Source organism: Pelecanus crispus, chromosome 11, assembly GCF_030463565.1.
Source record: "Pelecanus crispus isolate bPelCri1 chromosome 11, bPelCri1.pri, whole genome shotgun sequence".
NCBI lineage: Eukaryota > Metazoa > Chordata > Aves > Pelecaniformes > Pelecanidae > Pelecanus > Pelecanus crispus.
The window spans coordinates 16,981,779-16,996,751 of NC_134653.1; the positions used below are offsets into that span (position 1 = coordinate 16,981,779).

General features: G+C 39.6%; 1 protein-coding gene across 3 annotated transcripts in view; it reads left to right on the top strand.

The window, feature by feature from the left end:
* The window catches only part of GTF3C1 (general transcription factor IIIC subunit 1), a 44,227-nt gene that overhangs the window by 28,126 nt on the left and 1,128 nt on the right, over positions 1–14,973 (top strand). For 2 of the 3 annotated variants that reach the window (XM_075718330.1, XM_075718331.1), the window contains exons 24-36: positions 591–745; positions 887–1,029; positions 1,228–1,309; positions 2,539–2,651; positions 3,601–3,663; positions 4,200–4,293; positions 5,145–5,317; positions 5,956–6,240; positions 8,312–8,565; positions 10,027–10,313; positions 10,855–11,509; positions 13,267–13,306; positions 14,062–14,254. In XM_075718330.1, coding sequence (XP_075574445.1) covers positions 591–745; positions 887–1,029; positions 1,228–1,309; positions 2,539–2,651; positions 3,601–3,663; positions 4,200–4,293; positions 5,145–5,317; positions 5,956–6,240; positions 8,312–8,565; positions 10,027–10,313; positions 10,855–11,509; positions 13,267–13,306; positions 14,062–14,254 — 2,537 coding nt within the window. Of the gene's footprint in view, positions 1–590; positions 746–886; positions 1,030–1,227; positions 1,310–2,538; positions 2,652–3,600; positions 3,664–4,199; positions 4,294–5,144; positions 5,318–5,955; positions 6,241–8,311; positions 8,566–10,026; positions 10,314–10,854; positions 11,510–13,266; positions 13,307–13,701; positions 13,876–14,061; positions 14,255–14,973 lie in introns of those variants that run through there. The other variant, XM_075718332.1, reaches the window with a different exon arrangement.

Below are 14,973 nucleotides of genomic sequence, written 5' to 3' on the forward strand. Positions count from 1 at the left end.
GTAAGTAACTAACACATCAGGAAAAAGCAGCATTCTTTTTAATGCATATGCCTGCTGTAAGTTGGTTTAGGAAAAGCTGATGTGACTGTCGCATAGTGTTGGAAATGGAAACTTAGTGGCTGCCTCTTTGGGTTGCCTCTTTCGGTGAAGAGGTTCAGATGTCCTGGGGCTGTGTACTAGCTCTGGAGAAAAACAGCAGTGTGCTGTGACTGTTACCTGTGTGTGAATCATGATTGCACTACTGTACTGTACAAACTAAAGAAATTCTAATTGTGTCTGCACCAGATTAACTCCTTGCAATTTGCCATCAACTTTTGATAGCTGGCTTAAAGCTTCTTCATGGTATGATGCTTTAGGTAGTCAGTTTGCTAACTAAAGTGCTTGTTTTCTCATTTCTGGGAGAGGTATTAATGCATTTTACTTTCTCAACTGCTACTTCCTTCTCTGCTTTGTCTTTTATTCTTACAGACTCCAATTGGTGCTGATACTGCCTGTGATAGGCGTTTGAATTAATCAGAATATGTAGTGCTTAATCAGCATATGTAGTGCTGAGATAACTAACTAGGTTGGTTTCTTTCTGCATTTGTTAGAAGATACTGTAGAAAAAAGCAAAAGACTGCGCTACCATGACGAAGCTGACCAGAGTGCCCTGCAGAGAATGACACGTCTGCGTGTCACCTGGACAGTGCAAGAAGACAGTCTGCTCATGCTGTGCCGAATTGCTAGTCATGTGCTAAATGCAAAGGTATTTAGTAGGACCTCTATTTAAGGGGTCTGTGTACTGAACACACATTTCCTCAGTCCTAGGAATTCATCCTGGTTCTAACCATCGTTTGTGTACATAAAAGCTGAAGTTTAACTCTGAACACTTTTGTTGTTCACACAGGTAAAAGGGCCCTTTGTTCCATGGCAAGTAGTTCGGGATGTCATGCATGCCAGCTTTGAGGAGTCCCTTGATAAAACTTCTCATTCCGTTGGACGAAGAGCTCGTTATATTGTCAGAAATCCACAGACCTATCTTAATTATAAGTAAGAAGGTTTCTGTCTATGTTCTAGGTGTAGGCTAAATTCTTTTGACATTAAGTGAAGGGATATGCTCCTCCTATGTTTTTGTTTTATTTCATGTGAATATAAATTTAAACTTTTTTGCACCCTAGTGCTATCAAATCTGTATTGAATTGGGAAAAATTCAGCTATGTACAACACATTCAATTGTATCTATTGCAGAGTTTGCCTTGCTGAGGTTTACCAAGATAAAGCCCTCATTGAAGATTTCATGAATAGAGAAAATAATTATGAAGACCCACAGGTAGGAGGGAAGTAATCCAAAGGTCATAGAGTACTCTACACTGTTTGGTTTACTGAACACTTGCACTGTTTTGATTACTGTGATTTCATATCTTATCCCTCCCTTGTACCCTTAGCTGTTAAAAATAGCATCATTGTAAAAATGCAGCAGCATTGCTATTTTGACAGTAAAGTGGACACAGGCAGCCTTCCAAAGGCACGTAAACAGCACTGCTGTGCAACAAAAATTTTGTTTTTTCAATGTGCTTGTTTATAAACAACCATGACTGAGCATCCATATGCACTGACTTTTTTTTTTTTTTTTTTTAATCCTGTCAGCCTCCTTGTTATCTGAGCAAGAAAACATTTTTGCTCTGTAACTTGTTTTTTATTCTGGTTGCACGTTGAAATACTGCCTTAGCTTCTGTGGATGAGTGCAGGAATGTAAGCAAATTTCATGAGAGAAGCCTTGATTTGATCAGTCAAAAGATTTTTTATTTAATTTTTGAGCTTTTTATGGCTTAAATCAACCACAATTTTGAACTGAGAAGTTGTTTACACTTTCAGTGCAAACAATTCCATTTTGAATTGAAAAAATTTTTCACAACTGGGACAATGTCACGGCAAGATTTTCTTTTTTTTTTTATCCAGGAATTACAATTCATAGTATTGTCAGAAAATCCCAACCAGTTTTGCTTCTTAGATTCATTTTTGTTTAAATGAAGAACAGTTGTTCACTGGTGAGACATTACTGAAATAAATGCATGTGTCCCCATCCCTAAAGTCCGTCTTTGGAAGCAAATAAAATCTTGTTTCTAGAGGGATAGAAGACTGTTCCTCTTGTGCAACAGGTGTCCTCCAAGCCATGATTGTACAAACAGACTTAATGGAGAACATGATAAAGCCTGAAGGATGTTGAAGAGAAAAAAAGATTTAAGCAGAAGCTTAAACAAAGCCCTAGCAAGCGATCTTATGCTGTTAATTCAGTGTAATTGTTTTAATGTTCATGGCGGGTTGCTTGTAGCTGTGAGCTTGATTACAGACAGAACCTGCAACTGTTAAGTAAATCAGCAAACACAACCTCCACAGAGCTTTTCTGGTGCATTCTCTTGTCTGTTGTACTGTTTCTGACTTGATAATTCAAAACCAGCTATTTCTACTAGAATCTTCCATGAACACTTTAAAAGTAGAAGGTCTTTTCCCACTCCAAGAAATTGAGGTTGATAACATTTCTGTCTCTTGTTTTCAAAGGTTTGTGCAAAGGAGTTTAAAGAGTTTGTGGAAAGACTGAAAGAGAAATTCAGTTCAACCCTGGGGAATCCCAAACTTGAGATTCCTGATACTTTGCAGGAACTCTTTTCCAGGTATTATAGTTATGGTGCTTTTGACTCTGCACATGGGCTGAGACAGTGAGAGAGGAGAGCAATTCAGAGTAGACCTCTTCTCTGCTATGCATGCTTTACACCCTCTGTTACTTGTACTCTTAGTATCAAAAGAAGTTTCATTGAATACAACAAGCAACTCAAGTCTCTCAAATCTATACTGCCTGAATACTTACAACTAATTTTCAGTTATTTGTGCAAGCTTGCTTATTTTAAAACCATTCCCATTTTGCTAAATAAGACTTTTTGTAAACCAGAAATTCACAATGTCAGATTTTCATAAATTGTTACATCCTCAACTTTGCTATTAGAGGTGTTGGTACTCAGGTGTAACATTTTAATGCAATAGAAGACTTCCCTTTACCATCTTCCAGATTAACTGGCCCCATTTTATATCACAATTTGTAGCTGGTTGCTCAGTGCTGCTAACACTGTTGATACAGAAGAGCACTGAGCCTTGTATAGCATTCTCCAGCCCCAGATCATCAGGCTTTTTCGTGATGAATAAGGCTTGGAGAGAAGTCTGAAAATTTGGGTCTCAAACCATTTTATGATAAGAAATGTTGTACCTCTCTAAATTTTCTCTACTTTGGGAAGAGCTGTACATTACAGCAAAAGTGCTGCCGATGGTAACTGGAAGTCCAAAACCTCAGTAGAATAGCAAATCCATACAGTTCTGTACTGTCTGCTGCCAATGTGTTTTATCTCCTTGTCAGCAGATAGCTTGGTGGAGTGGGGGAGATTGATCTGGACAGTTCTTTTAATTTTTGACACTTGTGCTGAGGTCTGCTGGAGCAGCTAGTTCCCCTATGCTCTTTTAACACTTGCCTTATCAGCAGGTGCACTTGTCAGCCTCTGGGTTTCACAGTTGATATAAAATCACAGAATGTTACTTTTGTTTCAGTGTTTTCCTTTCCCTTCCCTTAACTAGATTTCGAGTTTTGGCAATTGGAGAAGAGACAAATCAAAACACAAAAGAGGATAGTCTAAGTAGGTGAGTAGCAGTAGCACCATTTTTTCCCATTAGGACTCCAAGGTCATGTCAGCCCTCACATCTGTGAAAGTCGTATAGTCTTCTAATTCAGGATGTTTTTCATCTGTTTGTTGCAGTGTATAAATTTATTGATAGAAAATACTTTCATAAGGCTGTAGGGACCTCTGACATAGATTATAGATTTGAAGAATAAAATGACAGCAGCAGTTCCCTTCTCAGAATGGTGGTCTGTTATCATTAGGACAACAGTGTATGTTTTCTGTTGGGGCACTATACCTTAAGAGGAAGAGATGTTAACAAAGACAACTTTGGTTTGTGTCGGATTATCTGGACTGATCCAAAAATTCAGGGTGGAAGGTCAGGGAAAATGTAACAGGCTCCTTTAAATGAATGATCCTACACTGCAGTGGTGTCATGCCTTTATACATCTATTTCAGAAGCAGGTGATTGACTTCGTATATTTTTGTGCTAGTTTAACAGTTAGGTACCTCATGTTCAAAAATCATTATGAATAAACTTTTTTTTTTTTCTTTCAGTATCTATGATATTCATTTTCTAGTGCTACAGAATTTGATTCAGAGCACTTTAGCACTCTCAGATAATCAGATGAAATCTTGCCAGTCATTTCAGGTACAGTATCTGGACCAAACTTTACTGGTCATACAACTCTAGAGTTTCTCCTTCCTACTTTGATATATGCATTTTTCAAATGGGAGAAAAGAAACCTAGAAACTTAGATTTGTATCCATTCTGTGGGGATTATTCTCTTCTGCTTTTATGAATTTATATATTCTAGGCAAATTTTCAGTATGTTCCTTTTCTCTCTGAGGATGAGATTGCAAGATGTGAGGTTGAAGCAATCCCCAAAAAGCGTATGAAATAAACTCCACATCCCTTCCACTGGGTCAAGCTGTATCATGATTTATTGACCACTCGAGTAGTAGGAATTATGCTCTGGAGGAGATATCACAAAAACAGTCCTAGTATCCAGCTGCCACTGGTGTTGTGAAGCCTCTCCTTCAGCATTGGGGACCACAAAAATATATCATCTATCAGTCAAGCACTTAAAAAAATAAAGGTAGAAGTTCAAAGGGAGTTTAATATCTCATCAGCAGGAAAGAGTGGAGCCTGGAATGCCAAGCTCATGGAAGCAGATGTTCCTGGTAAAAATGATGGGAAGAATCTACCAAAATGTGTTGCAGATGAGGATTTTCTACATATGTAACTCTAGCGGGAGCCCAATCCCATTTTGAATATCAAGTGTTCTGTAGTATTTAGTTAATTTAATTGGCATTTACTGTGGAAAGCCTGGAAATCCATAAAAGGAACAGAATAGTGTAGTTAAGTGACTTTATATGTATCATTTATATTCTAGCTTGTAGCTCTGTATTTATTTAGTAATGTAAACCTCAAGTAGGTGAGTCTAAGAGTGGATTCAGAGCTAACACTGCCTTTTACATTGAATGGGGGTTTTTTTGCAGACATTCCGTTTGTACCAGGAGTATCAGGATGACGTTCTTATGAAGGCTTTCCTAGACTGTCAGAAGAGAAGCTTGGTCAATCGCCGTCGAGTAACCCAGACAATGGGACCAAAGAAAAGCCGGGCTTTGCCTTTTGCACCCATGTCATATCAGCTGTCTCAGAGTTACTACAGGTGAGTGTCAGAAAGGTCACTGTTTGAGCAAATAAAAGAACCTACCCAGGCATGCTTGGCATGGAGGAGAAAATACACATGATAGTATCTAGAGCAAAGAACCTGACCATCACAGCTGAAGCTGAAGAGATGAAGGTAATGTGTATGTATGTTAGCCCTTTATTCAGTTAGCAATTAGGGTCACACAGGGAACAGGGCCAAGTTTGCCAGGCAAGCCTTTGCAAAGACATATGGAAAGGAGAGGTTGCACCAAAGTTCTAGATGTGGTGGAAAGATTTCTTTAGTACTCTTGTCATTCTGATGGTTGCTTGCTTTTCCTGTCTAGTTACTTTGTGCTGCCCTGTCCTGGGGGTTGGGGAGGAGAGTTTAACTGTAAATGTATTCAGTGCTCAAGCAGAAGATGAGCTCTTTGGTTTGTGTTTGCTATACAGTACCCAACCATTACATGGTGCATAAATACCTAATGTTCTGGAACTAGTAAAAGGACTGAAAGCAGATGTAGAAGGTACTTGGTCACCAGTTCTAGCATGGGACTTCAACTATTTGGCTGCTCTGTGCTACCATGAGTCTAAAATGCATATACAGTAAGAACAGATTATGAAAGTTTTGTGCTTCTTTGAATTCGTCTTTTTGTCCAGAGTTTTTACATGGCGGTTTCCCAGTACAATTTGTACAGAGTCCTTTCAGTTCCTCGAGAAGCTCAAAGAAGCTGAAAAATCAGACCAGCCAGATAACTTCTCATTTAAAGATCAAGAAAACAAAGCATCAGAAGGAATGATTGCATTTCCTATGGATGGACCTGGTGGCCAGTGTGTGGCAATGCTTTCCCTATTCTCCCTGGGACTTGTATCTGTGAACGTGAGAATCCCAGAGCAGATAGTTGTGGTGGACAGCACTATGGTGGAAAATGAAGTGATAAAAAGGTAAACACTGTTATTTCTATTAGTAAATATGGTTTGGGGGTAACCTGAATGAAATTGGACAGGCATTGGCATTTTCTGTACTGTATTGTGGCATGTTTTACTGTGATATTGTTTAGATTTTTATTTCTGAGGGAGCATTCTGAAGTCTTAAGGGCACTTTAGTGCCTGTCATTATAGCCTTGGACTGCAATTGTCTTCACGTATGTGTAAATTGCTAGGCACTTCATTGCCATCAGAGCGAGTGTGGAAAGGAGAGCAGTGTGTGCTAGATGAGCGTTTTCACCAACATTGTACCTTCCCATTTCAAGGACTAGAAGGATTAGTAACAAGGTTTCAGCTTTATCAGTGAAACCTGTCAACCTGTCTCCACAATATTGGTTCTATGTATTGTCTCCTTTTTTTTTTTTTTTTTTTTTTTTAAAAAAAAAAAGCCTCCAGTAATTGCATACCACTGAAATTGGAACTCTCTCCCCAGGCAGTCTAATCCTATGAATAGTTATCCTTACAATCATTATGTGTTTGCTTAGAGTGCAACTAAAATCTCTTGCTGTAGTTTAACCTGTTGCTTCCTGTTGTATATGTACATGGAAAATGCTTTGTTCTCTTTCTCTTTAGAGCAGCTTATTACCTATTTGAAGATTGTTATCATAGTCCTCCTCCCATAATATGTTATTATTTAAAATGAGCAGCCTCAGTTCCTTTACTTGTGTTTTTGGTATGTTATTCATGTTATCCAGATCTGTCTTTCTCATTTTTTTCCTCTGCACTGAACTGTGATGTCAAGAAAAAATGCCATGCTCTTGCTGGCAGGTCTGTGCCAATTACATCATGTTACATAGGTGATATGCCTGCTAATGCATCCCAAGATGATGAATAGCCATGGTCTTGCCAAAAAAAAAAAGGCAGCCAAAAACCCCCAGTGCGGTGATTCATGTACAGCTTATGATTCTTGTGATTCACTATAACAAGTTTCTTTTCCTTTACCTAGTTAACTGTTTCCTCTTAGTGTGGAGGGACACATGCATAGTACTATATAATATAAATAACATGCATTTGTCCATATGAAATTGCTTCCTGCTCTTTTCCAGGCTATTTCTCCAGTTTGCTGGAAATGTTCTGAACGCAAATCCTGTCTTCTCATAAACTTGCAGCCTCTCCAATTTGGTGATCCCATGCAAACTTAATAAGCTATTTATTCACCCAGGTCATTAGCAAAAATACATTGAACCCTGGACTAATCCCATTTCTGAGTGCAGGCATCTGAGTCCAGTTTTCCAGCTGGTTATGTACTCTCACTTTTTTTCTGAATGACGTGTTCCCTTTTGGTTTTAAATATGTTTTAAGAGAAGGTACTTAAGGTCTAACTCATTTTAGAAAAGGTTGGAAGGAACCTTTGGTTGCCTCTGGCATAACCAGCTTAGAACAGGGGAACTTCAGAGTTAGATCGGGTTGTTCAGAGCCTTCACCTTTGTCCATAATGGCTCTTGTGTCCTGGAAAGAAATAGTGTTGGTTTGACTAAGGTTGTTTCTGGGAAATCTATTCTGGCTGCTACTGCTATTCTGTCTTTACTTTGAGGCTGTCTGCAGTTTGGTTTATGTTGGTTTTGTTTTTTTTTTCTTTTTTAAAGTGACTGAAGTGTGAAGTCTGAAGTGAAGTCTGTAATTCTTTCTTCTCCTTTTCTCCCTTAAAAATAAACACAGTCTGTCCTATCCTGCAGTATCCCTTATGGTCTCAGCCTTTGTTCTCTGACAGATGTTCCCTCATGACAAAGTGTCTGCAGAACCAAAGAGGTTCAGCACTGTCAGCTGAGATATTTGGGTTTAATTTCAACATGTTTGCAAAAAAGTGAGAGTTTCCGTTCCCAGGGACTTTTAGTGTATTTTTGTTTCTGTAGTTGCTTGTTCTCAGCACTTTAAATCAGCCTGCTATGGACATAACCATAGCTGTTCATGACTAAATACTAGAATGCAAAATAGCATGTGTTCTTGCTCTGCTCAGTGTAATGAGTCACTTGCTTATTTTGGAAAAAAAAACCCAACAAACAAACAAAACACCTCTTGTTTGCTGTAGTTTGGGAAAAGAAGGACTTGAGGATGACGATGACGATGATGACGACTTAGATGACAGCTCTGGAGGCAAACGGAGAATAGAAGTAAAAGCTCGTCAAGCATCTCATACCAATTACTTACTGATGAGAGGCTACTATGCCCCTGGAATTGTCAGCACACGCAATTTGAGTCCCAGTGACAATATTGTGGTCAATTCCTGCCAGGTGAAGGTTAAGCTGCGATGTACACCAGTTCCAGGAAGACTCAGCTCTCCAGGTTAGTTTCTGTTTGGCCTAACTGGCACAGAAATGGGTTGGAGCATGAAAGATAGCGAACTCATGAGCTGAGGAACCAATTTGAAGAAAGACTCTTAATAGGAACATTCTTTTTTCATTACACATGCAGTTTGCCTTGTAATGCTTTCTGTCCTGACTTAAAACAAACAAGTGGTTGACATATAGAGGCATCTTTTGTTGGTAACAAGTCCTTGGCTGTATTTCGTGTTGTGTGAAACTATTAATCAAAAGAGGAGGTCTGTCCTCTGCTATCCGTTCTCCAGGAGGTTTTTCAGTCCCTTCTGCAACTTAAAATGCCATATTATGTGACACCCAGGCTTTCTCTTCTGTAAAGAGAAAAGAAAATCTTTCAGAGCTCCTTGAATGGAAATTCACATTTACTTGTCTCATGCGAGTGCCTGAAATAGTGGTGTCCAATCTCTGGCCTTTTACCTACAGTAACTTAAATATTTTGATAATATTTAGAGCTTGAATATTTGTAATTTATCAGCACTCCCCCTTCTTGAAGAGCAGCTTCTTTTCAGCTGTAATGCAGATATATCCAGGAAAGCCTTTAGTTGTTTAGCTCTTTAGTTGGAAGGTCTCACGCTGTCCCTGCCCATTCCTATTGCTGTTGTGGTAGAGGTAAAATAGAAATTCTTTCTCATATCTCTGCTGCCACACATGCCCTCCAGGTCTACTGAGCTGATGGCTCATTGCAGTTATTCTCGTTTTAACTTGGCTGTCACAGAAGTGCAGCTGTCATGAGTATCCCACAAGGCATGATGTAAAGGCAGCCTGCAGATAAAAGGGTGGGGAGCAAGTAAGAACAGTGCCAAAGCTACCCTCTAATCATCTGGGACTCGAAAAAGGTGTTATGCTGCTTCAACTTCTGAACACTCTGTACAGTGGGGGTCAGTTTTGTGCAGTGGTGGACCTGTCTCCAAACAGAGAGATGCTTTGTTATACTAATTGTACTGAGACATTGTCAACTTACAGTTTATGCCATATTTGGCCAATGACTTTCTGCCATGGATCAGCTGCTTCCAGTTTTTTAATTAATAGGGTCCTCCATAGCATTTCCTTGCCCTTGACTTTTCACTTGACCTTCTTCAAGAAAAAAGGAGATGATTCCCTCATTAACTTAGAGTTAAGCTGACCCAGTGTTAGAGAGAATACCAGTAAGTCCACACTGTCTTTCAGCAATACTTCACTTTGATATGAGGGTAAGCCCTTGTAAACCAGCTTGCTCTTCTTCTACAGGTCTTTTCAGAGACAAATATGTAAGGCAGAAAGAAAAAAGGAAACTGCAGCAATGAAGACAGAAAACTGAGCTCTGTTTTTAATTCAAGCAGTCTAGAACACCTCGAATCTGTCTGTCTCAATATTTATTTTTCTGTAGTGTATTGCATAGTAACAAGTGCTTCACAGCTTATATGCTTGTTTTTGATTTGCTTTGTAGTTTCTTCTCTGCTTGATAACATGGTTGTGGGAGTCTCCTGCCTCCCCAAAACTTTTACCAGGCTGATAAAAGTCCAAGAAGAAAATTACGAGGTTGATCAGTTTCTTCATGAGTGTACAGAACATTTTGGCTATAATCCCGGAGATGTAGCTACTGTTTTGGAGATCCGTAATGCAATAGAGGCAACTTCCCACTTTGGAATTTGCAAAGCTGAGCTGAGCAAACGTTTCTGCAGCTATGAAGAGGTGGAACCTGAACGCACCAGGAGCTTGGAGCAGTACATTCAGGTGGTTTTACAGCCAGCTGCTTTCCATACATTAAATGTTTGGATGCTTAGTATTCCCCTTGAATAGGACAATCTTCCAGGCTGTAGGAAGCAAATATAAATTGAACAAAGCTATTTATATTGGGCAAGAGATCACATACCAATACCTGATAGCAATCTCACCTCAAAGTTAGAAAGGCCAAAAATGAAAGCAGCACTTACTCAAAGATAGGAATGAACTCAAAGATAGGAATGAACTGTTTCAGAAACCTAGTGGTACCAACATTCACCTTTGGAAGCAAAGTGCTCTTTCCCAGTTACATTTTAACTTAATTTAAGCTGAACAAAAATGTCTTGTGCTGTCATTTCAGAAAAGTTTAAGGGGTAAAACATCTTTTCAACTTCAGTGCAGCAGGACAGAAAATTGAATATTCCCCTAAGCTCTTCCTTTTCCTTTGCTGTCAGTTCAAGATGGTAATTCCATGATATTTGGTTAAACTGACATTTTCCAGTGAAAGCTCCTGAGACAATTTTTGTGGTGTTTGTTTCTTTTTTTTTTATAGGACCTTATTGAAATGCAGCAGGTTTTAGAAGTAGGAGGCCATACTGTAAGACTGGTTGCAATAGTATTTGCCAAGCCATGGCTATTACATTCAGTATGTCTGAAGAATAAACCAGATGATTCTGATCAGCAAGGTGCAGAAACCACTCTCCCACATGTACAACAGGATTGCCTGCCATCAGAACCAAAGAAGGAAGAGGAATGTTTGAGAGAGGAGCAGCTGGGGAAAGACACACAATCTGTCAGTGATGAAGAACCCCCAAGGAAGAGATGCAAGACTCAAAATGATGTCCTTCAAGATGTCAGTCAACTCTGCCAGGGTTCACAGAGTGGTTTGAAAAGTGCAAATGAAAATAACTTTGATGCAGGTGTTACTGATCCTGTTACAAGGAAGGAAGCTTTAATCATGGATGAACAAACAGGCTCCCTGGGTGGGCAGACAGAACACCTAGCTGAACACCCCATGTGTGCTCCAGATGCTGTGAATGTGGACACTTACAAGGAACAAGATAAATCTTGTTCTGAGGACAAAGAGCTTGAAGAAGAGAATGACAAGCTCAGCACTGAGCACAAGCAGATCCCTATCCTCGAACAGTCAGCCAGTGAGCAGTATGATGATCTTTCCTACTTACAAGAGAACCCAGGAGTCTCTAAAGGTATGTAGGAGCACTCTACATCCAAGAAATAGAGACTAGCTCATCATCATTTGATCCCAAATGGCTAGCTCCATTTTATGAGCAAAACCTAGATTCTTTATGAAGCCATACCAGTGGTAGAGGTTTTCATTTCTCACAGATGAAGTGGCTTTACACTACTTATCTCAAAGGTCTTGGAGGTTTCAAATACATCAAAGATTCCTTCCTATGCCTATTGCTGGAATGTTCATGACTAGTCCAAAAATGCGTTTTCCTTAGAAACTCATTTCCATGTCTTTTTCTTCTCAAAAAACATACTTGGATCTCAAGTTTCTCATTTTCGCTTTTAGACTAGACATTAGAAAGAAGTTTTTTACAATGAGGGTGGTCAAGCACTGGAACAGGTTGCCCAGAGAGGTGGTAGAGGCCCCATCCCTGGCAACATTCAAGGTCAGGTTGGACAGGGCTCTGAGCAACCTGATCTGGTTAAAGCTGTCCCTGATCACTGCAGGGGGGTTGGGCTAGATGACCTCTAAAGGTCCCTTCCAACCCAAAGCATTCTGTGATTCTATCTCTGGCTTCAGTTCAAAGGCTAGACATTTCTAAACCTAGAAAACATAGTGCTGCTGGTGTACATTTAACTAGAATGCCCATGATTGAAAGTTGTAAAGTCATTAAACCATTCACCAGAAAGCAGCACATGCCGTGAGAAGATTAATAGCCTCATTTGTAACCCAATTTGACTTCATTTCCTTGTTACTGCCAGTTTTCTTTTTTCATAGCTTGTACTTCTTGCCAAGCTTTACATTAAGTAGGTTGTTGGGGATTTTATTTTGTTTTTCTTTTTATCAGCTCTGATTTCAGATTGAGTCACAAGCTAACTTCTTGTGTGGTACTTTGCCAAGATCTGCTGTTACCCATGCTTACAGCTGCAGACTGCCATGTGAATCAGTGCAGACTGATCCATAGCATCTTAGAACTTGGTGTTGTTTAACTGGAGCCTTCCTGCAGGAAATAGACTCAGGGCTGTCCAAACAGCAAAGACTTCAGCAGTTCTTAACATGGAACTACTGAAGTACTGGTTTAGATTTAACTTCCTCTACTTGTTTGTAACACAGGAGGGAAAAAATAGCAATGTTATCAAGCATAGAGTTCTTGCTGGTCTTACTGATGAAAGCCAGCTGAAGAGTTTACATGTGCTTAAGCCATTAGCCTCTGGGTGTGGTAGAAGTACCTACATTAAGTAATTGTGTAATTAAAACCCATAGCACGATGCATAATGGAAGTTGCAGAGACAGCCTTCACTTTGAAACCAAACTCTGCTGAAATCTTGAGTTTGCATTCTCAAGCCTACAAGCTACTCGGTCTTCTGCTCAACTTCCATATGATTACCAGGAGCATTAATTTAAACCCACATGAGTGCCTGCATGCTAAGACCCTGCATTGCTCTGTGTGAAACTCAGTTCTTTCAGTCCATAGAATAACTTGTAGTTCAGCCATGTCATCAGACTTCTAGGAATAAAACTTCTTTCTGATTTTGGAATGGAACCACAAAAAGTGTGGCTGGAGTGAAGAGGTGTGGAAGAGTATGCTGCAGACAGGTAATGGCAGTCAGAGTAGAAGCTTACAGCTCCCCATGCAACTGAGAACAACACATGGTGTAGTTTGCTTGTGTTATTTTCTAGCATAAGCTGTTGCATTTTATAGTTTAGCCACCTTTTACTTTCTTCCACTAGATAAAGAGTTTGGGTTAATTAAAAACAATGTGTTCTTTCCAGGAAGTTCTATGACAGATGCATCCCCGGCAGCCAGGGACTGGTGAGTAACAGAGGTGTCTATAGAGTAACTACACACTTAGCACTACCAAAGTAATATCTGGAAGCAAATTATTTGGAAACCTTAGTTTTATGCTCTGATGGGCAGTGAGCATTGATGATGGAGAAACCCCATGTTTTCCTCCATTGTTCTTGTTATTGTTACTCATGCATGCTGAAAAAATTTCTCTCTTTTCCAAAAACAAACTAGCTCCAAATATCAGAGAAACAAAACTCATTTTCTTTCTCAAATAAGTCCAGTGCCAGAAAGCCTCCACTTCCATGTGCCCAGGAAATATGGGAAATGCAAATTTCCATGCAGGGTCTGTCTTTTGACTCCAAAATACTAAAAATGAGGAATTTGGTTTCCTATCTGAGTACTGCTGCTGCACATTGCAGATTGAAGAAGGTCTGGATAACTTTTGGAGGATATTAGAGCTAGTAACAAAGAAAGAAGTGAATTTAAAGCTTTCCTGGTCATCAGCACTCAAGGTAATTGTTGGGTGGTATAATGGTGCTAAAATGGTGCTTCTCAGGTGGTGAACACCTAGTGCGAAATGCATCGGGTCTGTGGAACTGTCTAGTAGATTAGCACTGGTATCCACTCTGAGAAGAGCAGCTGCAGAATTACACGCAGGATGTGAGCAAATACTAGCAATGGACGTAGTAAGAATCTCTATTATGCAGAAATTACAATGATGGAAAGTCTAGCTAGAAGAATGATTCCTGACAGAACTGAACTTAAATTGTATTTTGCAGGGCCTGCGAGAATGTCTGCTTCATTGGGAGACCATGGAGGATTGTGGATGGGAATCTGAATAAACCTGTGTGTAAGGGGATGATGGAAGCTGTGCTCTACCACATCATGACAAAACCAGGCATAACGGAAGGCATGCTGTTGCAGCATTACATGGGGGTACTGCAGCCTGTTGCCATCTTAGAGATACTGCAGGTATGTGAATCATCAGCTGTGTGAACTTCAATCTGGTTCAGCTTCTGCACTTAAGAATCGGCAGCTACTTTGCTGGAAGTCCCAGGAAAATGGGACTGTGAGTGAACCATGAAAAACAATCTTCTCCTGTTAGTGCAAACTAACCAAAGCCAGAGTAAGTTACTGTTCACAGTGAGGATAGAAGGAAGCCTGCTTTACCTGCCCTTGGAATTACTGTATGACTGATTTTAAAATTTGAGCTTGCTTCTGAAATGGATGTACATGTCGTTGAAATTCTAGTTGGTTACTGAAGAGTGGTGGCTTGTCATTTTGAATTACTAAGTTGGGCTGTTTAATGCAGTGTTAATCACCACAGAATTTTTTTTTTCCTTATATACCTTTCAGAGGGGTAGTCTTTGACGTAAGAATGAGACTGAAATGTGTCTTAGACAGTACTGTAAATAAGACCTTCTGTCCTGACAGACCTGCTTAAAAGCATACATCCTTAATTGTAAAACAATACGTGGTGAGAAACTTTTGGGTTTGTTTTTTTTTTTTCCCCACATCTCAAAGTTTGATTGCTACCACTGCTACTGTGCAAGTAAAACCTTGATTTATTTTTTTCTTATAAGGATTCCAAATCTTAAGTATAACAGTAATATTGCAGTCCTTCCCATAAGCATGACTTCCCCTACTAATGCTGGAAATAAATATTCCAGTGTATGCCATGCTTCTGTCCA